This window comes from Delphinapterus leucas, chromosome 1 (genome assembly GCF_059928025.1).
Source record: "Delphinapterus leucas isolate spDelLeu-1000000601 "Yukka" chromosome 1, BTC_Dleu_Yukka2, whole genome shotgun sequence".
Taxonomy (NCBI): Eukaryota; Metazoa; Chordata; class Mammalia; order Artiodactyla; family Monodontidae; genus Delphinapterus; species Delphinapterus leucas.
In genome coordinates this window covers 39,512,739-39,540,375 of record NC_143129.1, presented here as the reverse complement: position 1 = coordinate 39,540,375, position 27,637 = coordinate 39,512,739, and the positions used below count along the sequence as shown (strand labels likewise).

Sequence of the window (27,637 nt, the reverse complement as noted above, 5' to 3'; positions counted from 1 at the left end):
AGCAGAGCTGTAGCCCAGAACTGAACCCCAAGTGGAAGCTGGAGGTGACATGACCCTTGTTCAAGCAGTTTACCCAGAAGTTTTCAAAGCTCTCCGGTGTGGAGTCATATTTCATGCTGGGAAGTTTTGTGGGGCTTCCAAGGGACTTTTAGTAATAACAGTAGTAAGTGATAACCTACCTGCTGTGTTTCTAAGTGGTTTTGAGGTGTCACTGCAGTTCTGGGCAAGTCCCAACGGACCTTTTAAAAGTTAGAACTTGAAACCGGCAAGAGTCTTAGTTAAGGAAATTTCTTGGCCAAATGGGGTAGAAATCTGAACCACCCAGAGGGAGTGGGAATGAGAGAGCTGGGGAGTTGGGGGAGAGGGGATGCCCAGGGAGAAGAGAAACAAGCCCAGGAGACTGGATTTTCTGCGTTCAAACAGAGGTGGTAAAAATGAAGTAACTGGACTTGTTAGGATTTGGGAGCTAAGGGTTAGACTGGACTTGAAAGGTCAAAAGCGAGGCAACATTTTGAGTTGGGAGGTAATTCTGGTGCCTGGGGACTTGTCTGAGGTGTCTGTCCACAACACTAATGGCCTTCTCTGGGTCCAGTGAGTACCAGGCACTGTGCCTACTAAGATGACAAAGGTGTGGATCGCATCCTCAAGGAACTCAGAGTCCAGCTAGGGAAGCAGACATGGAAACAAAATATTGTCAATATCCTAGGGCTGCTGTAACAAAGGACCACAGACTGGGTGGCTTAAACAACAGTCGCACAGTTCTGGAGGCCAGAAGTCCAAGATCAAGGTGTCGGCAGGGTTGGTTCCTTCTGAGAGTTGAGAAGGAGAATCTGTTCCATGCCTTCTCCTAGCTTCTGGTGGTTTGCTGGCAATCTTTTGCATTCCTTGGCTTGTAAGTACATCATCCCAGTCTCTGCCTTCATGTTCACACGGAGTTCTCCCCATGTGTGCACATGTGTCCAAATTTCCCCTTTGTGTTAAGACAGTCATGCTGGATTAGGGCCCACCGTAATGACCTCATCTTAATTTACAAAGACCGTATTTCTAAATAAGGTCACATTCGTAGGTACTGGGGGATTAAGACTTCAATATCTTAGGGGAGTGCACATCAACCCACAAGTCAGAGAACTGGATTTGGCAAAATGTTCTTAGTGATCTTGATAAGAGCTGTTTTAATGAGTGTTGGGGATGAAAGCCACATTGGAGTAGGCTGACGACAGAATAGGTGTGGAGAAAGTGGAGACTGTGAGAATAGACAACTCTTGAGAAATTTTTGCTGTAGTCGTGTAGAAACTCAAAGGTGCAGGAGAGGTTTTCTTTTTTTTTGTTTTTTGTTTGTTTGCTTGTTTGTTTTAAGATAGGTGATATTAACCCATGTTAATGTGAGTGTTCCACCAGCTTAATGAATAAACATTGTGAAACAGTCTCAGTGTAGGAGATGCAAAGCTGCTAAGGAACTATCTAGGGGGACTTCCCTGGTGATCCAGTGGTTAAGATTCTGCGCTTGCACTGCAGGGAGGTGCAGGTTCGGTGCCTGGTCTGGGAACTAAGATCCCACATGCCGTGCTGCCAAAAAAAAAAAGGAACTATCCAGGAATGCCCGGCATGGATGAAATTTGTCATTACAAATAGGAAGTGAGTCAGTCAGCATGTCTGAGTGCTTTTCTCCAGCAATGGCTAGCTGCAAGGGGGTAGGCTCAGAATAAGTGGACAGTTGGGTTTCACTAGGGTTGGGGTTTTGCCAGAGAAGAATATTGGTGTAGAGCACAAGAATGAAGGGTCTTTGCAAGGGGGTAGTTTTCATACTGGACCATGGAATTCATGCTTGGGTAAGGAGGGAAGTGAAGGAGGGTGATGAATCACAAAAAAGTGGTAATGGCAATGGTTTGGAGGTTGGGGGGGGTGGGGGGCGGTGATAAGTACCTGAATAGGGATTCCAAGGCAGCGAGCTGGAAAGATAGGAGGTGGTTTCCGGAGTGTGGGATACTCGGAAAAAGATTTTGGAGGTGGTACTGACTGAAAAATGAAGTGAAAAGGTATACACCCTTTACCTCAGGCCCTGCAAAATCTTTAAAAATAAACATAATTAGCTGAGGTTTAAATTATCTTCTGCCAAAGCGCCAGTCAGCTGGACTGTCTAAAGACTTCTTGTCTTCACCAGCACGCACACAGCCCTGGCGACACAGCGCTATCTCTGCGAACAGAGCTGCCCTCCCTCTGCCACCTGGTTGATAGCGGGCTGCAGGAGATGGTTCCCACTTTAGTTTCCTGCAGAGACTGACAAGGCAAAGTCACATATTCTTAGAGTTTTCCAGTACTTTATGATTGCGTTTTTTCCCTTTAGAGCAACTTCCAAGGTAAGGAAGATAAAAAGTATGTATCCAATGACTAGATGGGGAAGGAAAGACCCATTCAAGATGTTTTAAGGAATATTTGGGGGGAGGCTCATGGTGTTAGTGATAAATTTGAGAGTGGAATGTAAAAGTCTTGGCCATAAGGAAGATGCTGTTATTTTAAAGTATTATTACCCTTCCATTCATTCAACAAACTGGCACCTGTTATGTGCCAGTCAACATGCTACGTCAGTGGTTCCTAAACTTTTTGGTCTCAGGACCCCTTCCTTTATACACTCTTAAGAATTGTTGAGGACCCCAAAGAACTTTTGCATATGTAAATTATATCTATGATAATTATTGTTTTAGAACTCAAACCTGAAGAATTAAAAAAATATTTATTAATTTAAAAATAACAAACCCGTTACATGTTAACATAAATAACACTTTTTTTTTTTTTTTTTTTTTTTTGCGGTACGCGTACATCTCACTGTTGTGGCCTCTCCCGTTGTGGAGCACAGGCTCCGGACACGCAGGCTCAGCGGCCATGGCTCACGGGCCCAGCCGCTCCGCGGCATGTGGGATCTTCTCAGACCGGGGCACGAATCCGTGTCCCCTGCATCGGCAAGCGGACTCTCAACCACTGCGCCACCAGGGAAGCCCCAACATAAATGACACTCTTAATGAAAAAATTTTTTTTCAAAACAAAAAACTCTAGCAAGAAGAGTGGCATTGTTTTACTTTTTTTTACAAATGTCTTTAATATCTGCCTTTATAAAAGACATCTAGGATCTCATATCTGCTTTTGCATTCAGTCTGTTACCAGATCCCATATCATGTGTCCTCTAGAAGGTACACGTCCACTATGTACTCATGAGAAGATGAGAGTTAAAAAGGAAAATAGACTTTCCTGGTGGCGCAAGTGCGCAAGTGCGCACGCGTAGTGCTGGGCCTGGCTGATGCAATCTCCCTCGCGCGAGCTGCGTCTACCGAGAGTAAGGAAGCCGACAGGGACCTGAGCGAGGCCAATCAGCGGCCACAAGGAAGAGTGCGGAAAGGCCCGCCCACCTGATCCTGCGAGTGACGTTCGGCGGCCCTGAGCTGGTGGCGTAGCCGTCCGCCCTCCTTCGTCTCGTCCGCTGCTTGGAGGCGTCCTGCTTCGGCGCTGGCCCTGCGGCCATTTTGAGCTTCGCTTCCACCAGCCAGCCGGCCCAGCCCTTCCGGGGTCGCTTAGCTGAGGGGCTTTTCCACGGTCAGTCTCTCCTGGCAAGTCGCCGCCGCCGCGGAAGGGTTTCTATCTATGGTGGAGAGGGCTGGAGAGGACTAGGACACCTCGTTTCCGCAAGGATGGATGTCGCCTCGGCCGCCGCGTCCTGTGCCCGCCGTTCCGGACTGTGGTCTGCCGCCCGCGGCCGAAGCCGCTCTCCTCTGTGGCTCTTCTGTTGGCCCGGGGATCGGCCTGGGGCATCAACTCCGCCGCTGGGCAAGGCTGAGACTCTGTAGGCCTTTTGGAGTCCCTCCCGGCCGCCCGCCGCTGAGCTTTACGTTCCTCCCTCAGAGACTTGCCGAGAACGCGGAGATGGAGCCGGCAGCAGACGCATCGCGGGAACGGGCCGCCCCGCGGGCGGACTCCCGGTTCCGGCTGCCCTTCTTCTTCCCTCGGCGCTCGCGACCAGGCACTTCCAAGTTCCCCGCACCTCCTGCCCCGGAACACTCCGGGGATCTCAAACTGGCTTCTTGTCCCCCGCCTGAGGCTCGGCGCAGCTCGTGGATGCAGCTGCTTTCCCAACTCTTTGCGCCGCTCCCCGGCTTGCTTCAGAAGCTGCTGATCTGGAGCCAGCTTTTCGGTGGGATGATTCCGACCAGATGGCTAGATTTTGCTGGAGGCTACAGCGTGCTGAGAGCCCTGAGGGCCCGGGAGGAACCCGACGCCCCCACAGCGCCGAAATCTCTGAGCTCGCTGCGGCTAGACCCCTCGGCTGACGCGGCCGCCGTTCCCCTCCATTGGCTAGAGGAGGGCATCCACTGGCACTGCTCGTCCCCAGATCTAAAATTGGAACTTAAAGCCAAGGGAGGAACTTTGGACTCCGCAGCCCACGCTTTTCTCCTAGAGCAGCAGCTGTGGGGAGTGGAGCTCCAAGCCAATCTGTTCTCCGGCCGGGAACTTGGCCCTTTGCCCTCCGGGCCTCTCAACGTTCAGCGCTTAAGCAATGTCGACGTCGTCTCCTATTTGCTGAACCCCTCCTATCTGGACTGCCTGCCCCGGGTAGAGCTGAGCTATCAGAGCAGCGTTGGAAGTGGCGAGCTGGTCGATTTCCAGGCGCTGAGCCCAGAAAGCGGCTGCCTGGATGAGGTCCCGTCTCATCCCCAGCCACTCAACGCGGAGATGGCTTGCGTCTCTTTGCAGGGATGTGCGCCTCTCTCTAGAGAAGGGCTGCCCGAAATCCACCATCTTCGCATGAAGCGGCTGGAATTCCTTCAGCAGGCCAGCAAGGGCCAAGCGTTACCCACCCCTGACCAAGATCATGGCTACCACAGCCTGGAGGAAGAGCACAGCCTGCTCCGGATGGATCTGAAGCACCGCAGAGATAGCGCAACACAGTGTGTTCCCGCTGCTGGAGCCGTTCCCGGCACCGCTCAGGAACCCACTGAGGAGAAAGTAGAATTGTTGATTAAAGAGGTTACCCTTGCTTTGGAGAGACAGGGCACCTCGGAAGGCTGTCTATCTTGTGAGGTTCCTACGGAGCAGGAGCCTGGAGAGGACCAAATAAGTGTAATTGACTCCTCAGACATAGACTATGACCTTCCCATTTCTGCCAGACCAGCCTGTAGCAACAGATTGATAGATTACATTTTGGGAGGTGCAGCCAGTGACCTGGAAACAGGTTCTGATTCAGAAGGTGAGGAGTGGGATGGCGACGCTGGGGATGATGGTTTTGATAGCGATAGCTCACTCTCAGAATCAGACCTTGAACAAGACTCAGAAGGGCTCCACCTTTGGAACTCTTTCTATAGTGTCGATCCTTATAATCCCCAAAACTTCACAGCAACAATTCAGACTGCTGCCAGAATTCTTCCCAGAGACCCTTCTGACTCAGAGACGGATTTGTCTGACAAGTCTAATCTAGAAAATCCTCCCTGGACTGCAAGCCTTCCTGAGTCTCCTGACCGTAATTCTGGAGAAGAAGATGACTGGGAGTCTAGTGCAGATGAAGCAGAGAGTCTCAAACTGTGGAACTCTTTCTGTAATTCCGATGACCCCTACAACCTTCTAAATTTTAAGGCTCCTTTTCAAACATCAGGGAAAAATTGGAAAGGCTGTCGAGACTCAGAGAGGCCGTCTGAGTCTATTGTGGCCATTTCTGAGTGTCACACCTTACTTTCCTGTAAGGTGCAACTGTCAGGGAGCCGAAAAAGTGAATGTCCGGACTTGGTACAGGGTGGGCTTCTTTCTGGAGCAAGACACACACATATCCAGAGAAAAAAGGTTTGTTTCTTTCTTTTAACATGCCTGATAATTTGTATTGCCTGTTCTGATGTGATTAAGGATATCAGCATGTCTTTCCTGGAGGCATAATAGTGCATATTTTTGAGGAAGGACTGCAAGCTCATATACTTGGATTCAGAAATGAGCCTCCTCCACCCCCCCCCCCCACTTCCCTCATTAGAGTGTTGTTCCTGTCTGAATTGAAGGTGCCATTGTATAGATGTTAGCTCGAAGGTGCTGTTTTCTTTTGGATTGGCAGCTCTGGGCTGTTTTCCTCCAAGCTTAAACTTTGCACTTTTTTTTTAAGAAACAGAAAAATTAAACCTTGTGTGTACACGATTTAATTCTAGAGATTGAGACGGTCTTATTATAGCCGTAGAGTTTTAAATGGTAATAAATGTGGTGTTTGCAGACACTTAGTGTTGTAGGTACATGATAACAGTGTCTTCATTCCTGTCCGTTAGAACCCAAAGGGATGATGGTACCAAGTAGCAAGTCATATTTGTCTGGTTGTTTGCCATGAAAGAAAATACTAATTTCAGTATTAAAAACTTTTGGACATTTGGGATTTTGATTGACAGTCAAAGACAATACAGGAAATAGTGTTGCCTTTTCTTGAGAAAGCATTACTAGTTATCATTGGCCAGCTACAGGTTAATAATCATTTGTAACAATGATGGTCATTTATTTGGTTTTCTTGAGTAGTTGCTTCCTATTCCCAGGCTAGTCTTAAAACTTCATGGAGCATTTTATTTTACTCTTTCAACACGTTGTCAAGTTAACCTTATTTTGGGAGTCTTTTGAATTGCTTTTTTTTTTTTTCTCTATTGTTTATCCAACTGAAGTTATTAATTGGAGAGTGATCCCCCCAGACAAACAGGGTACCTTTTATTGTGAAGGGAAAGTTTCTTCTTATATTTGGAAAGAGAAAGGTGTAGGTAAATTATTATTGACCTCAGATTCAGCAGCATCAAAGTTTCAAGTGGAAAGAACCATCCACTGGCTCCAAGTGACCAGCTTAATACTTTGAAACTCTTCCAGGGGTAGAAAATGTCCCTAAATGGTGGTAATCTTATGTCTTAGCCGTAGAAGCAGAATAAGGCATATTAAAAATTAAATTTCAGTTTACACTTTTGTAAATGCTGTCATCAAAGAGTTTTCCTCTATATTTTTAAAGGGTCCCTGACAAAATGACCTATTTAGTGAATAGATAAGAAGCGAAATGGGGCAATGGAACGAGCACTTGGCACGTGGAGACCTTTGTTCCCCACTCCTGAGTAGTTAGGGCCAAGAGATTTGGGAAGACAGCCAGAGCTAGGAAGTAACTTGACCTCTCATGGCTTTGATTCACTTATTTATCTTATGGAAGTAATAATAATAATAATAACTATTGTATGAATTATTGCACGGTTTAAATGAGGTGAGTAGCTAAAACTCACAGTTAGTTGCCTTGACTTTAAAATGGTAGCTCTTTCTTGTTCGGGACCTCAGGCCAATCTCATGCCTCATTTTAGCTTGCTCATTGAATAAGACTGAGATGAGTCAAGTAGATGTGTCTCAGCTGTTACTATGAACTAGAAGCAACATTTACAAAGGATTATGTCTGCGATATGGTAAAATTATTTATAGCCTTTGACTAGATGCCATTCTTTAGGGATACGGGAATAACGGATAGTGCCTGCTTCTTAGAATGAGGCTTTCAGATCTGGGAGTTTAAAATGCTTTGTGTCGTGGCATAACGTGCAGATTGTGGAGCCAGACTCAGGGTTTGAATCCTTATTGCACCCATAGAAGCTGTGTGATTTGAACAGGTCAGTTAACCTACCTACCTTGATTTCCTTATCTGTACAATGGAGATGATATGATGATGAAGTGAGATAAAAATTGCTAAGTACTTCGAAAAGAGCCTGGCATATGATAACCACTATATAAATGTTTGTTGTTGTTATTTATCTTGGTGACACAATGAGTAACACTAGAATGCAATAACTTTTAAGGTATTACATACCTACTAGTTGTCCTCGGGGGCATTCCTTGGCCTGATGTAAAGGGAATGAAAGTAGTAGGTCACAGTGGGATTAGCTGATGTAACTATTGAACGTATTTTAAAACAAGTTTTTACTTTTGGTGTTTGATAAAAAAGAAAAACTTCTATATTAGAAATTAAGTAGGGATTAAAAGGGACTGTCACTCCATGTGATCATGTATATTGTAATGTTCTCAATTTCATGTATATGTAGTGATAGCATATTGAGGAGGAATACAAAGAGGGTTTTTATCTTTACAGTCTCTCTTATAGTAACATAACTTTAAAGATACGTTAATTTTGCTGCAGTTTGTTTATTAAGTAACTCTCTTCCGTATTCTTATTACAAAAGTAATAATATAAGAATAATACTACATATTTATGATTCAAGAATTGGAAAGCACTGAAAAGTGAAATTTTTTTGGAAAAAGGAAGAATAGAAGTAAGTGATGATCTTGTTAAAGCTTTTGTGTTGTAATAAAAGCGTTGACTCCAGGAATATATTTCTGAAATACTTTGTTTGGAAACATTTGTCATTTGGAAGAGTATCACAGAATTGATTTCCCTAAAGATTAAAAAAAAATAAAGATTAATAACATCAGGAGAATTTCACTTACCCATCTGGATTCATTTTTAACACCAAAACCCGGAGGGGGTAGTCTGGGGTTGACCGGATAATGGATGCGGGATGGGACTGTGTGTGTGTGTGTGTGTGTGTGTGTGTGTGTGCCCACTGTTTTATTCAGGTGCCATCTAGTCAGTTAGAACCCTTCCTTCTTTCCTCCCTCCCTCCCTTCCTTCCTCCCTTCATTCCTTCCTTGTGCTTCTGTTATATTTGAGATTAAAATTAGTCTATATCTTTATAGGTAACCTTCCTTGAAGAAGTTACTGAGTATTATATAAGTGGTGATGAGGATCGAAAAGGACCATGGGAAGAATTTGCACGGGATGGATGCAGGTTCCAGAAACGAATTCAAGAAACAGAAGACGCTATTGGATACTGCTTGACATTTGAGCACAGAGAAAAAATGTTTAATAGACTCCAGGAAATGTGCTTCAAAGGACTTAATGTTTTCGAGCAATGTTAAGATGATGTGACAGCCTCTGGCCTTAGCAAACACTACCTCTTACTTGAGAGGTTTCTTTTAAAAACAAAAATTGGCAGCTGTCCTTTGACATTTTTCTTAGAGTATATGCAACTTGGATCCAGTGACCTAGTTTAATATATTTTTTTTGCAACATATCCCACTCAGAAATGTACAGGTTTGAAGCCAAGCCCTGAAAATGAAGGATGAGATGGTGTGATTTCCAATTCTCCTTTTTTGTTTAGTTGGATTTGTTTTTGAATGTTGTTTGCTTGCTGAAGTGAAAAGGGGACCTCTTAAGGTGTAATTTTGCACTTTGAAAACTTATTTTCTTGGGAAACAATATTTATAGGGTTTGAAGCCCATTTTTCATTCTAATTTAAATTACGTGTACCTGTCTAAAAACTTTGGGCTCTTTTTTCCCTCTGAACATTCTGAAATTAATGGGCTGTTATGTTTTCTCTATATCTTTTTGTTTCAGTAATTTGGTCCTTCTACTTCAAGGCTAAGAAAATAATCTTGTATATACTACCAACTTAAAGTACATTATCTTGTGTCATTGTGGTTTTTTTTCTTTCTTTCTAAAAATGACTGGTTGAAAATAGGTGGTGGGTTTTTATTTCTAGATTAAGCTCTACCTAGGATATTTCCAAGGACTGCCACAAAACCTATATGTGCAGTACTTTCTGTTACTTTGGGAAAGCTGCATATTTCTGCCAAATTTTAACATCTGATATACTTAATTTCTGTGCAAACTCTTTTTTGAAGAAGGTTCTGTATATGTTATTATAGTTCCCACTTGGGTGGTTCTTTGTGTCTTCAATAGGTAGAAATTGTTGTAAAAGACTCCAGAAGCAATAATTGCATCATAGTTGCTTTTAAATTTAAAAGCTTAGAATTTTCCTAGGAAGAAGATAGGAGACATCTCAGAGCAATTTGGTCTTGTTGTATGTGCTCTCAAAAGAAAACCAGTGTTATTAATATGCCTCAGCACCGTCACTTTTAAAACCTGTCAGGATGGCACTGTGAACTTGGAAATGGGCAGTTCTTAATTTTCCAGTTTGAAATGTAAAATGTAGACTTCGGTCAATATCCAAGTTTATTGTGTTCTCCTTTTTTAATAGTGAGAGAAGTAATGGCAAGGCCTATAGTTTCAGGAAAGAACTATAGATTTAACAAATAGAAAGTCTTAATATCTTCAGCCCAAAGTTTACTTTTGTTTTTTTTCCCACTTGAAAAAAGCTGATATCCTTAATAAACAAAAGTGACAATGTTCATTTTCCAAAGCAAACTGTTTTTGCAGTGACTGATTGTGTTTGGTTTATTTAGCTAGTTCTACATGGTGTGCATTTGTTAGGTTGAGGGAATGTTAACCAACTCCTTAATGGTCTATTTTTGTTTCATGTGCCTCCTGTCACAGGTAATGGAAAACATGAATAGAATAGATGACCTCTTAATTTTGAACTTGTTTCAGAGTGGGGACAAATTTTTCATCAGAAGTGCTTGCAGGGTTACTACCTCAGTTTATAATCTACCTGGTCATTATTTTATTTGTTTGGGTTGCTCTAAGAACTGCCTCTAGTGTTAATATGTATATATATGTGTATATATATATTCATACTTAAACACACTGAGAGTACAAGTAAAAGTCAGATTTTTGCAGAGCCCTTCTTCAATGTGGTTTGTGCCCCTGCATTTTAGGTAATCACAGGGAATGCATTTATAGAGTCTGGTGTAACAACACGGAAATAAGCTAAGTTTCAAACACCAGCTGTGTCGGTTGGAAAGAAGGTGTCACTTGCCTTGAAAAGAAAACTTTGAAAATGTGTAGGCATTCTTTTAAAACCAGACTGAAGTATACTGTTTTCAGAGACTTAGGTTGTGTTTTGTGTTTCTGAAATCTTGCACCTCTGCATGTATGAAAATAATGGGATATCTTTACATTTACTGGATTTTGGAGAATTATTCCCTTGAGATTCCAACCTCACTACCAAATACGTAAAAGCTTGGTGAAGATTTCTCCCATTTACTACCCTTCTTTAAAAGAAGTGATCAGGCGGTGATAAGGACAAAAGGGACCATTTTAAAGTTGGACAAGGGAAGAAACAGAATTCTTACCAGTTTCATTCCGATTCTAGTTGTTAGAACAAAGTTAAACCTTCAGTCTTAAAATCCTTGGAAGTTTTAACTGAACATTTTACACACCTAAAAGTCTTGCGATGGTGCTTTAAGTATCAATGTAGCATATGAAAGGCTTTGTACAGACAAGTAAAATTTCCCTTTCTGAGTGTTCAAATGTGATAACACCATCTCGTCATCTTTAACTTGAAATCAAAACTATCAGATTTTATTTTTTTATAATTTAAGGAAGGTGAAGTTAGGGGACTAGAAGACATCTAAATTGGCTTCTACAGATCGAATGATGTAAATGTAACCAGTTTGTTGGGACTTTATAGCTAAAATTATATTTGTGTATATAACTTAGCTAATCTGTAAATTGTAATAAATATATTTGCAATTTTTAAATGTTACAAGATATTTTGGTTCAATTTTATATTGTATTTTACATTATTTTCAGTATTACTGAGCAGGATTTCCAGAATTAAATCAGGTGTTTTTGTAGAAGCACTTAAACTTTAAAGGTGCTGCACAAATTTATGTGGTTTAAAAAGGTTACGTGGGGCTTCTCTGGTGGCGCAGTGGTTGAGAGTCCGCCTGTCGATGCAGGGGGCGCGGGTTCGTGCCCCCGTCCAGGAGGATCCCAGGTGCCGTGGAGCGGCTGGGCCCATGAGCCATGGCCGCTGAGCCTGCGCTCCGCAACGGGAGAGGCCACAGGAGTGAGAGGCCCGCGTACCGCAAAAAAAAAAAAAAAGGTTATGTGACATGGAAATTACACCACAACTAACTGAAGCGGAAGGAATGGTAAGGGGATAAAAATAATTGTAAACCACATTTTGGTATTAGAAAAAAGAATTTAGTTCTTAGCGTATGAAATGCCCTTCTTAGAGAATGGGGGTTTGATTCTAAAATTGGCCCCAGCTATGTATTTCTTCTGCAAAGAAAACAGTAAAATTGTGGGCTTCCCTAGTGGTGCAGTGGTTAAGAATGCAGGGGACACGAGTTCAAGCCCTGGGCCGGGAAGATCCCACATGCCACAGAGCAACTGAGCCTGTGCGCCACAACTACTGAGGCCCTCCCACCTAGAGCCCGTGCTCCACAATGAGAGAAGCCACCGCAATGAGAAGCCCATGCACCGCAATGAAGACCCAATACAGCCAAAAATACAAACAAATTTATTTTAAAAAAAACAACAGTAAAATAAACAGTATTCACAGAAGCAGTAAATTCATATTCTGGGAATGGCATAGTGTTTCTACTAAGTATCAGGGAATTCGGTTTCTTTGTTTTGTGCATTATTATTAATGATAACCATGGTATTTGTAAGTCATGATGTTACCTCATGATATTGAATAAATGTGATGGTAACATCAGAAAAAACAAACTTCTTATCCTGAAAAAAAGGACATTTGGGCTATAGCAAGCCTGTTCATGGACTAAGGCATAATAGCATTCTTAATTTAGGCATTTGGATCTTCCAAGCTATTGAAAAATTATTAAAGGTGTATTTCTGAACTAGAAAGAAATTAACATTTAGTTGCAGATAAATCAATGTTTAGTACAGATTGACTTGATGGCCCGGGTTATACTTCTATTACCATCTTGGGGCTAATTTAAGCATTTTTGGCTATGTCTCCCCAGGAAGGGGAGGAAATATAATAATAGTCATGTTTACACCAAGCCAGATTTATTGTTAATGACTATCCCGATATCCCTATAGAAGTTGTGCTGTGTTTCTTTTTTGTTCTACTTTAATAGAAAGTTTAAAGCAAATATTTAATTGCTGACCTCAGAAATTTTGATAGTTACACACAGATTTGGGAGCTTGTTGGTCTCATTTGGAGACTTCCTTTGGACCCTCCTTTATGTACCTTTTAAAAATAAAAATGGAAATATCTTCATTTTTATCTCATGTTATTTATAAAAGTAATACAGAGATATAAAGACATCTGGTACATTCTAAAGAGTAAGTATGTTGCTCAGCATGCCTCTTTGAGCTAAGAGACTTCATTTCTTTTTACGTGCGTGAAGAGGTTTTGATATTTCTTCATTCAACTGATTATGACACGAATGTTGGCTATTTGGAATATACCTACATTGTTTCTCAGGATTCTTATGGACTTAGTTGAATGCTTTGGTCAATACAAAAAAAGTCTTTTTCTGCCTGGATTTGCTCCATTGAGACTAAGTTTTTATTGGTTAATTATGACTTTAAAATACAAAGGAAGCATGATATCAAGCTCTGCAAAAATAGGTGTAATAAATAGGATAAATAGATCTAACCCTGCTCACTTTGAGGATTCATACAAGACCTATAATGCTTTGGATTAATACATATTAGTGACAGTTTTGACATCAGGGAAGTTAGAAATAATTTTTACATGTGGAATGGAGAACACACTGGAGGTGGTAGTACTGTGTAACAATTTGAGTCACATCATTGTTTTACCATTGGCCGACTCCTTAATTTCACCAGGGAAAGATAGGGGAAACTAGATTTATGGAAAGTGGGTTGCTTGACCCACGGAGAGGATACCCTGGAGATCTAATGGGAACATAGGTCTAGAAAGCTGAACTATGAAGATGCTTTGGAGCGATTTTTCAGGTTTTGTTCTTTAATCCATTACCCCTCCCTTTGTCTCAGTACTATCCTTTTCTTCCACTTTCCTCCTGCCTTTGCTACTGTTTCATAGATCCTTACCTAGAAGAAGAGGGATGAGGACTTTCACAGCAAAAGAACAGCACAGTTGCCAGAGGTGTGTTCATTAGCGATACTATCCATCAAGAAGACACTTATTGCACATTTCCCCACCAAAATGCTAGGTTATATACACTGAGACTGGATTAACTTTAAGAAATATCCCAAAGATATTTAGGGTCAAAGAAAGAGGTGGTACTAAAGCTGGATGATGCTGCTTTGAGGTAAGCCTGTTTTTCCTAATGGGCTTCACACACTGGCTTTGAAGGCAAAAACCAGAGAGAAGTCCCAAAAGGATTTTGAAAAAGGCTCATCTAGATATATGTTCTGGAATGGTTGTTTTTAAAAACAAATTTCATCATGAGAAGACTGTTTGGATCTCAAATATCATCTCCAAGAGACCTCTGACCACCCTACCCTCCAACCCCTTTTTCCCACTATCTTTACCTTTTAAAGTTATACACACAGCCTAGGACTGTTGCTGGCACATTATAGATAGTCAACAGATGTTTGCTGAATGAGTTAATAACTTTTCCTAAAGTGAGTTCCCGTACAGCCTTTACTGAGAGTTCATCAGCACAGCCATGTCTGATTAGAATCCAATGTGCCTCAGCCGTAGATGATACGGAATCACAGAACTGAAGGGTCCTTAGGGAGAAGCTGTAGTAAGCTCTAAATTTGTAGAATGTAATTACAAATTTCAATTGTAATTGAACTTTGTGCTTAGGGATACCGCATCAATTAATTTGAGTGTCATTAACAAGGTGCATGTTAATTTATGAAGTTACTATGTGAGCAAATCAGCTGAGACCTTTCTTTTCCAGAATTAAAGAGTACCGAAGTATTGTACTAGAGTACCAAAGTATTTTTCCCACCACACCAGAAATTTCAGTTCTACTCCTTTTTCGGCAGGTTGGCTTTGAGTTTCTAGAGATGCACTGTTGATTCCACCAGATGGCGTGACTTGCCATCTCGGAGTGCCTGACAGATTCCTTTTATTACTAATCTGATGGCTGTTGCTTGCTTAGAGGTCATTCCCTTGGTGTATAAACAAGATGGCAACTGCCCTGCTGTGCCCATTCTAGGCCTGCCTGGCCCATTGTGACTCCACCTTTTAGTGGTAACTACCCATCAATGGGGGCTGTTCCTTATGGGAGAACCAAGAAGTGTATTTGAACACAAATAAATGAATTGATTCTTCCTGATCCACATGGAGGAATAATAAAATGAATATGACGATTTAGGAGATTGGAGGTGAGATATAGGAGGCTGATGTATGGATATTTGCTGGGGTTTTGTATTAGGGTTTTTCTAGTTAGGGTTTTCTCTCACTTAACTATTTGCTCAGCATTCAGTTTTCTATTGCATTCCTGTGCATCAGGGCAGTCATTCTCAACGAGAGGAGAGAGGGTGCCACATTGCTCGGAGCATGGGGTCTCACTGTGCCTGATTACAGAATTATACATGCAACTGGCGTGGAAAGAGGAAAAGAGCCTCAAGAACTATTGGTCTGGGGTTTGTGTTGGTGTTACCTGTTTCCCTCTTAGAGCTAGTAGCCAAGGCCAGGTGGATATCCAGGACTGCTCTTTGGTAGGTTTGGTATTAGCTCCAAGGGGCTGCTCCGATCCGCTTCCAGGTGTGCAGAATGGAGGCCATTACATGTTTGCATACAATTTTCCTGTGCCTGCAGTGACTGAGGCACCTTTCAACTGTATTATTGTGGTGCTTTTCCTTTCGTTTCTGAGTAGGGAGGGTAGGCGTGTTTTTGTACTTTCAGGAATTTGCATGGGAGTTTTTTGTTTGTTTTTATTTCTGTTTGCCATATTTTTCTAGATATTCACCTCTGAACAGATTCCCTTCCCCAGGACAACCTACTGAAAGTCACAGCTTGGTTGGCCTGGGGGGGTGTAACCCAGTACTGCCTGAGAGATGGCAATACTTTTAGAATAATATTGAATTACAGAAGAAAAGTCCTGCTGGGAAGTCATAGGGTTGAAGCAGGTGCATATTCTTGCAATTAATTTCCCAGGTTGTTCCAGATGGGATGACAGTTACATTAGCTAATGTCCCTTCTTTTTCCCTTTCTCTCATTCAGTCATTAAAAAATTAAATTTATTTAAACTAAACAAAAACAACAACAACGGTTCACCCTTTTCTCCCACCCCCACCCCCACTTAGTCTCTGGCAAAAACCAATCAGTTATATCTGTATCTTTGAGCTTGTTTTTTTTGTCCAGTTGTTGTTGTTGTTTTAGATTCCACATATAAGAGAGAGTATACTGACTTATTTCATTTAGCTCAGTGCCCGAGAGGTCCATCCAGGTTGTCACAAATAGCAAGATTTCATTTTTTCCAGTGTCCCTTATTACCCCTTTCATTTGGCATAGAACCGTCTCAGGGTCCCTTGGGAATATTTACCTTCTGTCATCAGGTTTCATCTACCCTCTAAAGGCTTCCTTGCTGACTCCACCTCTACATCCTCAGAGCTCATTATTGTGTTTTTCAGTATTACAGCGCCCTGTACATGTTCTTATCACTGTTCATCACATTGAATTGTAATTGTGTTTGCAATTCCATTTCTTCCTGTAGATTGTCACCTCTTTGGTGGAGGGGTCCTCAGCACAGGGACCAGAATGTCTTAGGTGCACAGTATGCTTTTCTTTAACTCAAGTGACAATTTCCAGAGCCTCCTTCTCCCAATGAATAGGTTTCCCTACCCCACACAACGGTTGAAATTTATTAATTCAAATTAATTTAATTGCTTTTGTTTCAAAGAAGCAAATAAATGTGTGAAAAGTAATATAATCTAATGTAAACATTTTTATCTTTAGTACTTGAGATATTTTTGAGAAGCTAATATGGCTAGTGATGACTTTACACCTAAGGTTTTAAATCAGTTGATGTTATGTCTTCATTACTGATCTTTCAAGTGATAGCATGAGGCTTATTGAAATTAGATCAGTGTTATGAAAGGCACTTCTTCATTAGGCAGGGTATCATTCGTATCCAATTTTGCTGGTTAAGGACTTCTTTTTTTTCCAATCAGCTTATTGAGGTATAATTTACATATAATAAAATTCACCAATTTTAAGTGTAAAATTCAATGAGTTTTGAGAAGTGTGTACAGTCATGTAAACACTACCACAGCAAAAATATAAAGCATTTCCATCACTCCAGAAAGTTCCCTCATGATCATTTCTATTCAACCACCTCCCCAACCTCCAGCTTTTTGCAGCCATTGATCTGCTTTTTATCACTGTTTCACCTTTTCTGGAATTTTGTAAAAATGGTGTCATACATACAGCACGTACCTTTTTGTGTCTGGCTTCTCTTATCCAATGTAATGCTTTGATATTCATCTGTGCTGTTGAATATATCAGCAGTCCATTCTTTTTTGTTGCTGAGCAGTATTCCATTGTATGATTATGCCACGATTTATTTATTCAATAACTAGTAGATGGACAGTTGATTTGTTTCAGTTTGTGGCTGTGGTGATTAAGGCTGCTATGAACCTTTGCATATAAGTGTTTCTGTGGATATACATTTTCATTCCTTTTGGATAAATTCAAGAATGATATTGCTGCATCAAATGGTAAGTATATATGTGTTTAACTTCATAAGAAAACTCCCAGTTCTCCAAACTGGCTGTACCACTTGTCAGCACAGTATGAGAATCCAGTTGTTCCATGCCCTTGCCAATACTTGATGTTGTAAATCTTTTTAAGTTTAGTTATTCTAGTGGGTTTGTAGTGACATCTCATTTTAGTGTAACTTTTCATTTCCTTGACGTTTAATGATATGGTAAAATATGTGTTCAAATCTTTCGTCCATTTTTTAAACCAAGTTGTGTGTGTGTCTGTAAAATATTTTTTCTTAGTCTGTAGCTTGCCTTTTCTTAATGTCATTTGAAGAGCAATATTTTTAATTTTGCCGAAGTCCAATTTATCTATTTTTTTCCTCTATGGTCCATGAATTTTTGCCCTATCTCATAAATCTTTCCCTAACCCAAGGTCACAAATATTTTTGCTTGTTTTTTTTTCTGGAAGTTTTATGCTTTTAATTCTGACATTTAAGTCAATGATCCATTTTGAGTTAACTTTTGTATATGGTATGAAGTAAGGGTTGAGACTCATGTTTTTGCACACAGATATTAAATTGTTGAAAGGTAACCTTGGCACCGTTGTTAAAAATCAATTGAAAATATACTTGAGTCTATTTCTGGACCCTCTATTCTATTTCAATGATCTGTATCTCTGTCCTTACATAAATGCTACACTGTCTTGATTACTGTTAACATTATAATAAGTCTTGAAATCACTTTGTTCTTTTTCAAAATAGTTTTGGCTGTTGTTGCTCCTTTGCATTTCTCTTTGAATTTTAGAAGCAGCTTATTAATTCTACCAAAAAAAACCCCGAACTTACTAGGCTATTGAATGGGATTGCACTGACTTTATAGACTGACTTTACAGTGTTGACATCTTAGCAATATTGAGTCTTCTGATCCATAAGCACACTACATCTCTCCATTTATTTGGGTTTTAAAATATTTCTATCAGCAATGTTTCATAGATTTTCATATACACTTATGAAATATATGAAATACATGTATTTATTTTTGTATATTGATCTTGTATCCTGTGATCTTCAAATTTTTTACATAGATGATCACATTTTAGAATATTAACAGTATATGTCTTTTATTTCTTTTTTTCTTGTCTTATTGTACTGGCTAGGATATTTAGTACATTTTAAAAAATTCCCTCAGGTTTTCTATTTTTTTAATATTTATTTATTTATTTATTTGGCTGCATTGGGTCTTAGTTGCAGCAGGCGGGCTCCTTTAGTTGTGGCTCACTGTCTCTTTATTTGCGGCATGCGAACTCTTAGTTGCGGCATGCATGTGGGATCTAGTTCCTTGACCAGGGATCTAACCTGGGCCCCCTGAATTGGGAGCGTGGAGTCTTAACCACTGGTGCCACCAGGGAAGTCCCTTTAGTACGTTTTTGAATAGAAGCAGCGAGAGCAAACATCCTTGCCTGATCATTAGGACTGATGATGTCTTCTCTTTCATTCTCAATGTTGGTAATTTATGTCTTTTTTCTTTCTTATCAGTCTGTCAAGAGGTTTATCAGTCTTACTGATCTTAAAAAAAACAGCTTTTGGGGCTTCCCTGGTGGCGCAGTGGTTGAGAGTCTGCCTGCTGATGCAGGGACATGGGTTCGTGCCCCGGTCTGGGAAGATCCAACATGCCATGGAGCGGCTGGGCCCGTGAGCCATGGCCACTGAGCCTGCGCGTCCGGAGCCTGTGCTCCGCAACGGGAGAGGCCACAACAGTGAGAGGCCCGCGTACCACACAAAAAAAACCAAACAGCTTTTGGTTTCATTGATGTTTTTTCTCTATTTTTTTTTTTTTTTTTTACTTTGCTCTATTTTGTGTTCAGGTCCACTGATTTCTGACTTGTAGTCTTTTTCCTTCTTTCACAGTCTTTGGGTTTGATTTAATTGTCTTTTTCTAATTTCTTAAGATGGAACTTAAACCACTGATGCAAAATCTTTCTTTTCTTCTAATGTAAGTACCCAATGCTATAAATTTCCCTATAAACACTGCTTTAGCTGCTTCTCAAATGTGTTTACACGTTGTGTTTTTATTTTCATACAGTTCCAGATATTTTCTAAAATTTCCCTTGTGCTTTCTTCTATGAACCATGTTTGAAGTGTGTTAACTTTCAAGTATTTGGGAATTTCCAAAATTTCTTGTTGATTTCTAATTTAATTGCACTGTGGATAGAGAACATACTTTATCTGATATTAATCCTTTTACATTTATTAACACTCATTTTATGCCCATTCATGTGTCTATCCTATAGAATGTTCCATATATATTTGACCAAAAAAGGGTATTTTAAAAAAATATATAAACCAGCTTTTTAAAAAAATTAATTTATTTTTGGCTGTGTTGGGTCTTTTTTTTTATATAAATTTATTTATTTTTGGCTGCATTGGGTCCTCGCTGCTGAGCACGGGCCTTCTCTAGTTGTGGTGAGTGGGGGCTACTCTTTGTTGTGGTGCGCTGGCCTCTCAAAGAGGTGGCTTATCTTGTTGAGGAGCATGGGCTCTAGGTGTGCGGGCTTCAGTAGTTGTGGCATGCAGGCTCAGTAGTTGTGGCTCGCGGGCTCTATAGCACGGGCTCAGTAGTTGTTGTGCACAGGCCTAGGTGCTCCACAGCATGTGGGATCTTCCTGGACCAGGGCTTGAACCCATGTCCCCTGCACTGGCAGGCAGATTCCTAACCACTGTGCCACTACAGCAGTCCCTGTGTTGGGTCTTTGTTGCTGAACACAGGCTTTCTCTAGTTGCGGTGAGTGGGGGTTACTCTTCATTGCGATGCGTGGGCTTCTCATTACAGTGGCTTTTCTTGTTGCAGAGCATGAGCTCTAGGTGCGCCGGCTTCAGCAGCTGTAGCTCACGGGCTCTAGAGTGCAGGCTCAGTAGTTGTGGCGCACGGGCTTACTTGCTCTGTGGCATGTGGGAACTTCCTGGACCAGGGCTTGAACTCATGTTCCCTGCACTGGCAGGTGGATTCTTAACCACTGCACCACCAGTGTGTTACAGTGTGTGTTCTGATGTTGCAGGGTGACATGTTTTCTATGTGTCAGTTAGGTCAAGCTGGTTGATAGTGCTGTTCAAGTTCTCTATATACTCACTGATTTTCTATCTAGTTGTTTTAACAATTATTGAGAGAGGTGTATCAAAATCACCAACTATAATTGTTGAATTGACTGTTTTATTTCTGCCTTCACTACTGTCATTATTTTTTTAAGACAATTTTTTAGAACAGTTTAAAGTTCACAGCAAAATTGAGAGGAAGGTACAGAGATTTCCCATATGCCCCCTGCCCCTGCCCCCCCCAGATGCACAGCCTCCCCCAGCATCAGCATCCCCAGAGTGTGGACATTTGTTACAAATGATGAACCTACGCTGGCATGTCATAATCACTTAAAGCCCACAGTTTACATCAGTGTCATTCTGAGTATTGTACGTTCTGTGGGTTTGGACAAATGTAAAATGACATGAATCCACCATAATAGTATCACACAGAATAGTTCCACTGCCCTAAAAACTCCTCTGTGCACCCACCTCCCATATTCATCCCTCCCTCCCCTTCCCCAGGCTCTGGCACCACTGATCTTTTTACTTTCTCCATAGTTTTACCTTTGCAGAATGTCCTACAGTTGAAATCCTCTTCAGATTGGCTTCTTTGACTTAGTAATATGCATTTGAGGTTTCTCCATATCTTTTTCATGGCTTGATAGCTCATTTCTTTTTGGCCTTGAATAATATTCCATTGTCTGAATGTACCATATTTTATTTATTCATCACTGAAGGACTGAAAGACATCTTTTGGTTGCTTCTGTTTGGCAATTATGAATAAAGCTGCTATACACATCTCTGTGCAGGTTTTTGTGTGAACATAAGTTTTCATTTCCTTTGGATAAATACCAAGGAGTGTGATTGCTGGATCGTCTGGTAAAACTGTTTAGTTTTTTAAGAAAGCACCAAAATGTCTTCCGAAGTGGCTGCACCATTTTTGCGTTCCCGCCAGCAATGATGAGAGTTCCTGTTGCTCCACATCCTCACCAGCCTTTCATGTTGTCAGTGCTCTGGGTTTTGGCCATGCTAATAGGTGTGGAGTGGTGTCTCATTGTTGTTTTACCTTGCATTTCCCTGATGACATATGATGTGGAGCATCTTTTTACGTGCTTATTTGCCATCTGTATGTTTTCTCTTTTTGTTTTGGATTTTATTTTATTTATTTTTTATACAGCAGGTTCTTATTAGTTACCTATTTTATACGTATTAGTGTATATATGTCAATCCCAATCTCCCAATTCATCCCACCACCACTACCCACACCCCCACAACTTTCCCCCCTTGGTGTCCATATGTTTGTTCTCTACATCTGTGTCTCTATTTCTGCCCTGCAAACTGGTTCATCTGTACCATTTTTTTTTTTTTTTTTTTTTGCGGTACGCGGGCCTCTCACTGTTGTGGACCCTCCTGTTGCGGAGCACAGGCTCCGGACGCGCAGGCTCAGCGGCCATGGCTCACGGGCCCAGCTGCTCCATGGCATGTGGGATCTTCCTGGACCGGGGCACAAACCCGTGTCCCCTGCATGGGCAGGCAAACTCTCAACCACTGCGCCACTAGGGAAGCCTGATCTGTACCATTTTTCTAGGTTCCACATGTATGCATTAATATACGATATTTTTCTCTTTCTGACTTACTTCACTCTGTATGACAGTCTGTAGATCCATCCACGTCTCTACAAATGACCAAATTTCGTTCCTTTTTATGGCTGAGTAATATTCCATTGTGTATATGTATCACATCTTCTTTATCCATTCGTCTGTCAATGGGCATTTAGGTTGCTTCCATGACCTGTTTATTGTAAATAGTGCTGCAATGAACATTGGGGCACATGTGTCTTTTTGAATCATGGTTTCTCTGTGTATATGCCCAGTAGTGGGATTGCTGGGTCATATGGTAATTCTATTTTTGGTTTTCTAAGGAACCTTTATACTGTTCTCCATAGTGGCTGTATCAATGTACATTCCCAACAACAGTGCAAGAGGGTTCCCTTTTCTCCACACCCTCTCCAGCATTTGTTGTTTATAGATTTTCTGATGATGCCCATTCTAACTGGTGTGAGGTGATACCTCATTGTAGTTTTGATTTGCATTTCTCTAATAATTAGTGATGTTGAGCAGCTTTTCATGTGCTTCTTGGCCATCTGTATGTGTTCTTTGGAGAAATGTCTATTTAGGTCTTCTGCCCATTTTTGGATTGTGTTGTTTGTTTTTTTTAATGTTGAGCTGCATGAGCTGTTTATATATTTTGGAGAATAATCCTTTGTCCTTTGATTCATTTGCAAATATTTTCTCCCATTCTGAGTGTCGTCTTTTTGTCTTGTTTGTAGTTTCCTTTGCTTTGCAAAAGCTTTTAAGTTTCATTAGGTCCCATTTGTTTATTTTTTGTTTTTATTTCCATTACTCTGGGAGGTGGATCTAAAAAGAACTTGCTGTGATTTATGTCAAAGAGTGTTCTTTGGGCTTCCCTGGTGGCACAGTGGTTGAGAGTCTGCCTGCTGATGCAGGGGACACGGGTTCGTGACCCGGTCCGGAAAGGTCCCACATGCCGCGGAACAGCTGGGCCCATGAGCCATGGCCGCTGAGCCTGCGCGTCTGGAGCCTGTGCTCTGCAACGGGAGAAGCCACAACAGTGAGAGGCCTGCATACCGCAAAAATAAAATAAAATAAAATAAAAAAGAGTGTTCTTCCTATGTTTTCCTCTAAGAGTTTTATAGTGTCCAGTCTTACATTTAGGTCTCTAATCCATTTTGAGTTTATTTTTGTGTATGGTGTTAGGGAGTGTTCTAATTTCATTATTTTATATGTAGCTGTCTAGTTTTCCCAGCACCACTTATTGAAGAGACTGTCTTTTCTCCATTGTATATTCTTGCCTCCTTTATTAAAAATAAGCTGATCATATGTGTGTGGGTTTATCTCTGGGCTTTCTATCCTGTTCCATTGATCTATATTTGTTTTTGTGCCAGTACCATACTGTCTTGATTACTGTTGTTTTGTAATATAGTCTGAAGTCTGGGAGACTGATTGATTCCTCCAGCTCCGTTTTTCTTTCTCAAGATTGCTTTGGCTATTAGGGGTCTTTTGTGTTCCCATACAAATTGTGAATTTTTTTGTTCTAGTTCTGTGAAAAATGCCATTGATAGTTTGATAGGGATTGAATTGAATCTGTAGATTGCTTTGGGTAGCATAGTCATTTTCACAATGTTGATTCTTCCAATCCAAGAACATGGTATATCTCTCTATATGTTTGTATCATCTTTAATTTCTTTCATCAGTGTCTTATAGTTTTCTGCATACAAATCTTTTGTCTCCTTAGGTAGGTTTATTCCCAGATATTTTATTCTTGTTTTTAACATATTTATTTATTTATTTATTTTTGGCTGTGTTGGGTCTTCATTTCTGTGTGAGGGCTTTTGCTAGTTGCGGCAAGTGGGGGCCACTCTTCATCGCGGTGCATGGGCCTCTCACTATCGCGGCCTCTCTTGTTGCAGAGCACAGGCTCCAGACGCGCAGGCTCAGTAGTTGTGGCTCAGGGGCCTAGTTGCTCCGCGGCATGTAGGATCTTCCCAGACCAGGGCTTGAACCCGTGTCCCCTGGATTGGCAGGCAGATTCTCAACCAATGTGCCACCAGGGAAGCCCATTTTATTCTTTTTGTTGCAATGGTAAATGGGATTGTTTCCTTAATTTCTCTTTCAGAGTTTTCATCATTAGTGTATAGGAATGTAAGAGATTTCTGTGCATTAATTTTGTATCCTGCTGTTATCCTGTATTAGCTATAGTAGTTTTCTGGTAGCATCTTTAGGATTCTCTATGTATAGTATCATGTCATCTGCAAAAGGTGACAGTTTTACTTCTTCTTTTCCAATTTGTATTCCTTTTATTGCTTTTTCTTCTCTGATTGCTGTGGCTAAAACTTCCAAAACTATGTTGAATAATAGTGGTGAGAGGGACAACGTTGTCTTATTCCTGATCTTAGAGAAAATGTTTTCAGTTTTTCACCACTGAGAATAATGTTAGCTGTGGGTTTGTCATATATGGCCTTTATTATGTTGAGGTAAGTTTCTTCTATGCCTACTTTCTGGAAGGTTTTTTATCATAAATGGGTGTTGAATTTTGTCAAAAGCTTTTTCTGCATCTATTGAGATGATCATATTGTTTTTCTCCTTCAGTCTGTTAATATGTTTTATCACGTTGATTGATTTGCGTATATTGAAGAATCCTTGCATTCCTGGGATAAACCCCACTTGACCATGGTGTATGATCCTTTTAATGTGCTGTTGGATTCTGTTTGCTAGTATTTTGTTGAGGTTTTTTGCCTCTAAGTTCATCAGTGATATTGACCTGTAGTTTTCTTTCTTTGTGACTTCTTTGTCTGGTTTTGGTATCAGGGTGATGGTGGCCTCGTAGAATGAGTTGGGGAGTGTTCCTTCCTCTGTTATATTTTGGAAGAGTTTGAGAAGGATAGGTGTTAGCTCTTCTCTAAGTGTTTGATAGAATTTGCCTGGGATGCCATCTGGCCTTGGACTTTTGTTTGTTGGAAGACTTTTTTTTTTTTTTTTTTTTTGCGGTACGCGGGCCTCTCAGTGTTGTGGCCTCTCCCACTGAGGAGCACAGGCTCCGGACGTGCAGGCTCAGTGGCCATGGCTCACAGGCCAGCCACTCTGCGGCATGTGGGATCCTCCCGGACTGGGGCACGAACCCGTGTCCCCTGCATTGGCAGGCGGGCTCTCAACCACTGTGCCACCAGGGAAGACTTGTTGGAAGACTTTTAATCACAGTCTCAATTTCAGTGCTTTTGATTGGTCTGTTTATATTTTCCATTTCTTCCTGGCTCAATCTTGGAAGGTTGTGCTTTTCTAAGAATTTGTCCATTTTTCCAAGGTTGTCCATGTTATTGGCATATAGTTGCTTGTAGTAATCTCTCATGATCCTTTGTATTTCTGCAGTGTCAGTTGTTACTTCTCCTTTTTCATTTCTAATTCTATTGATTTGCATCTTCTTTTTTTTCTTGATGAGTCTGGCTAATGGTTTATCAATTTTATTTATCTTCTCAAAGAACCAGCTTTTAGTTTTATTGATCTTTGCTATTGTTTCCTTCATTTCTTTTTCATTTATTTCTGATCTGATCTTTATGATTTCTTTCCTTCTGCTAACTTTGGGGTTTTTTTGTTCTTCTTTCTCTAATTGCTTTAGGTGTAAGGTTAGGTTGTTTATTTGAGATGTTTGTTGTTTCTTGAGGTAGGATTGTATTGCTATAAACTTCCCTCTTAGAACTGCTTTTGCTGCATCCCATAGGTTCTGGGTCATCTTGTTTTCATTGTCATTTGTTTCTAGGTATTTTTTGATTTCCCCTTTGATTTCTTCAGTGATCTCTTGGTTATTTAGTAGTGTACTGTTTAGCCTCCATGTGTTTGTATTTTTTACAGATTTTTTCCTGTAATTGATATCTAGTCTCATAGCATTGTGGTCAGAAAAGATACTTGATACGATTTCAATTTTCTTAAATTTACCAAGGCTTGATTTGTGATCCAAGATATGACCTATCCTGGAGAATGTTCCATGAGCACTTGAGAAGAAACTGTATTCTGTTGTTTTTGGATAGAATGTCCTATAAATATCAATTAAGTCCATCTTGTTTAATGTGTCATTTAAAGCTTGTGTTTCCTTATTTAATTTCATTTTGGATGATCTGTCCATTGGTGTAAGTGAGGTGTTAAAGGCCCCTACTATGATTGTGTTACTGTCGATTTCTCCTTTTATGGCTGTTAGTATTTGCCTTATGTATTGAGGTGCTCCTATGTTGGCTGCATAAAGATTTACAATTGTTATATTTTCTTCTTGGATTGATCCCTTGATCACTATGTAGTGTCCTTTTTGTCTCTTGTAATAGTCTTTATTTTAAAGTCTACTTGTCTGATATGAGAGTTGCTACTCCAGCTTTCTTTTGATTTCCATTTGCAAGGAATATCTTTTTCCATCCCCTCACTTTCAGTCTGTATGTGTCCCTAGGTCTGAAGTGGGTCTCTTGTAGACAACATATATATGGGTCTTGTTTTTGTATCCATTCAGCCAGTCTATGTCTTTTGGTTGGGGCATTTAATCCATTCACATTTAAGGTAGTTATCGATATGTATGTTCCTATTACCATTTTCTTAACTGTTTTGGGTTTGTTATTGTAGGTCTTTTCCTTCTCTTGTGTTTCCTGCCTAGAGAAGTTCCTTTAGCATTTGTTGTAAAGCTGGTTTGGTGGTGCTGCATTCTCTTAGCTTTTGCTTGTCTGTAAAGGTTTTAATTTCTCCGTCGAATCTGAATGAGATCCTTGCTGGGTAGAGTAATCTTGGTTGTAGGTTTTTCCCTTTCATCACTTTAAATATGTCCTGCCACTCCCTTCTGGCTTGCACAGTTTCTGCTGAAAGATCAGCTTTTAACCTTATGGGGATTCCCTTGTATGTTATTTGTTGTCTTTCCTTGCTGCTTTTAATATTTTTTCTTTCTATTTAACTTTTGATAGTTTGATTAATATGTGTCTTGGCGTGTTTCTCCTTTGATTTATCCTGTATGGGACTCTCTGTGCTTCCTGGACTTGACTATTTCATTTCCCATATTAGGGAAGTTTTCAACTATAATCCCTTCAAATATTTTCTCAGTCCCTTTCTTTTTCTCTTCTTCTTCTGGGACCCCTGTAATTCGAATGTTGGTGTGTTTAATGTTGCCCCAGAAGTCTCTGAGACTGTTCTCAATTCTTTTCATTCTTTTTTCTTTATTCTGCTTTGTGGTAGTTATTTCCACTATTTTATCTTCCAGGTCACTTATCCGTTCTTCTGCCTCAGTTACTCTGCTATTGATTCCTTCTAGAGAATTTTAAATTTCATTTATTGTGTCGTTCATCATTGTTTGTTTGCTCTTTAGTTCTTCTAGATCCTTGTTAAACGTTTCTTGTATTTTCTCCATTCTGTTTCCAAGATTTTGGATCATCTTTACTAACATTACTCTGATTTCTTTTTCAGATAGACTGCCTATTTCCTCTTCGTTTGTTGGTCTGGTGGGTTTTTACCTTGCTCCTTCATCTGCTGTATGTTTCTCTGTCTTCTCATTTTGCTTAACTTACTATGTTTTGTGTCTCCTTTTTGCAGGCTACTGGTTCATAGTTCCCATTGTTTTTGGTGTCTGCCCCAGTGGGTAAGGTTTTTCAGTGGGTTGTGTAGGCCTCCTCGTGGAGAGGACTGGTGCCTGTGTTCTGGTG

General features: G+C 40.7%; 1 protein-coding gene across 2 annotated transcripts in view; it reads left to right on the top strand.

Annotated features, from left to right (window-relative positions):
- Positions 1-3,390: 3,390 nt before the first annotated feature.
- The window catches only part of PPP1R15B (protein phosphatase 1 regulatory subunit 15B), a 31,395-nt gene continuing 7,148 nt past the window's right edge, over positions 3,391-27,637 (top strand). Inside the window, exons 1-2 of one of the 2 annotated variants that reach the window (XM_022593694.3) lie at positions 3,392-5,820; positions 8,713-12,950. In XM_022593694.3, coding sequence (XP_022449402.1) covers positions 3,685-5,820; positions 8,713-8,934 — 2,358 coding nt within the window. In that variant the 5' untranslated portion in view covers positions 3,392-3,684 and the 3' untranslated portion in view covers positions 8,935-12,950. Of the gene's footprint in view, positions 5,821-8,712; positions 12,951-27,637 lie in introns of those variants that run through there. The other variant, XM_089908332.1, reaches the window with a different exon arrangement.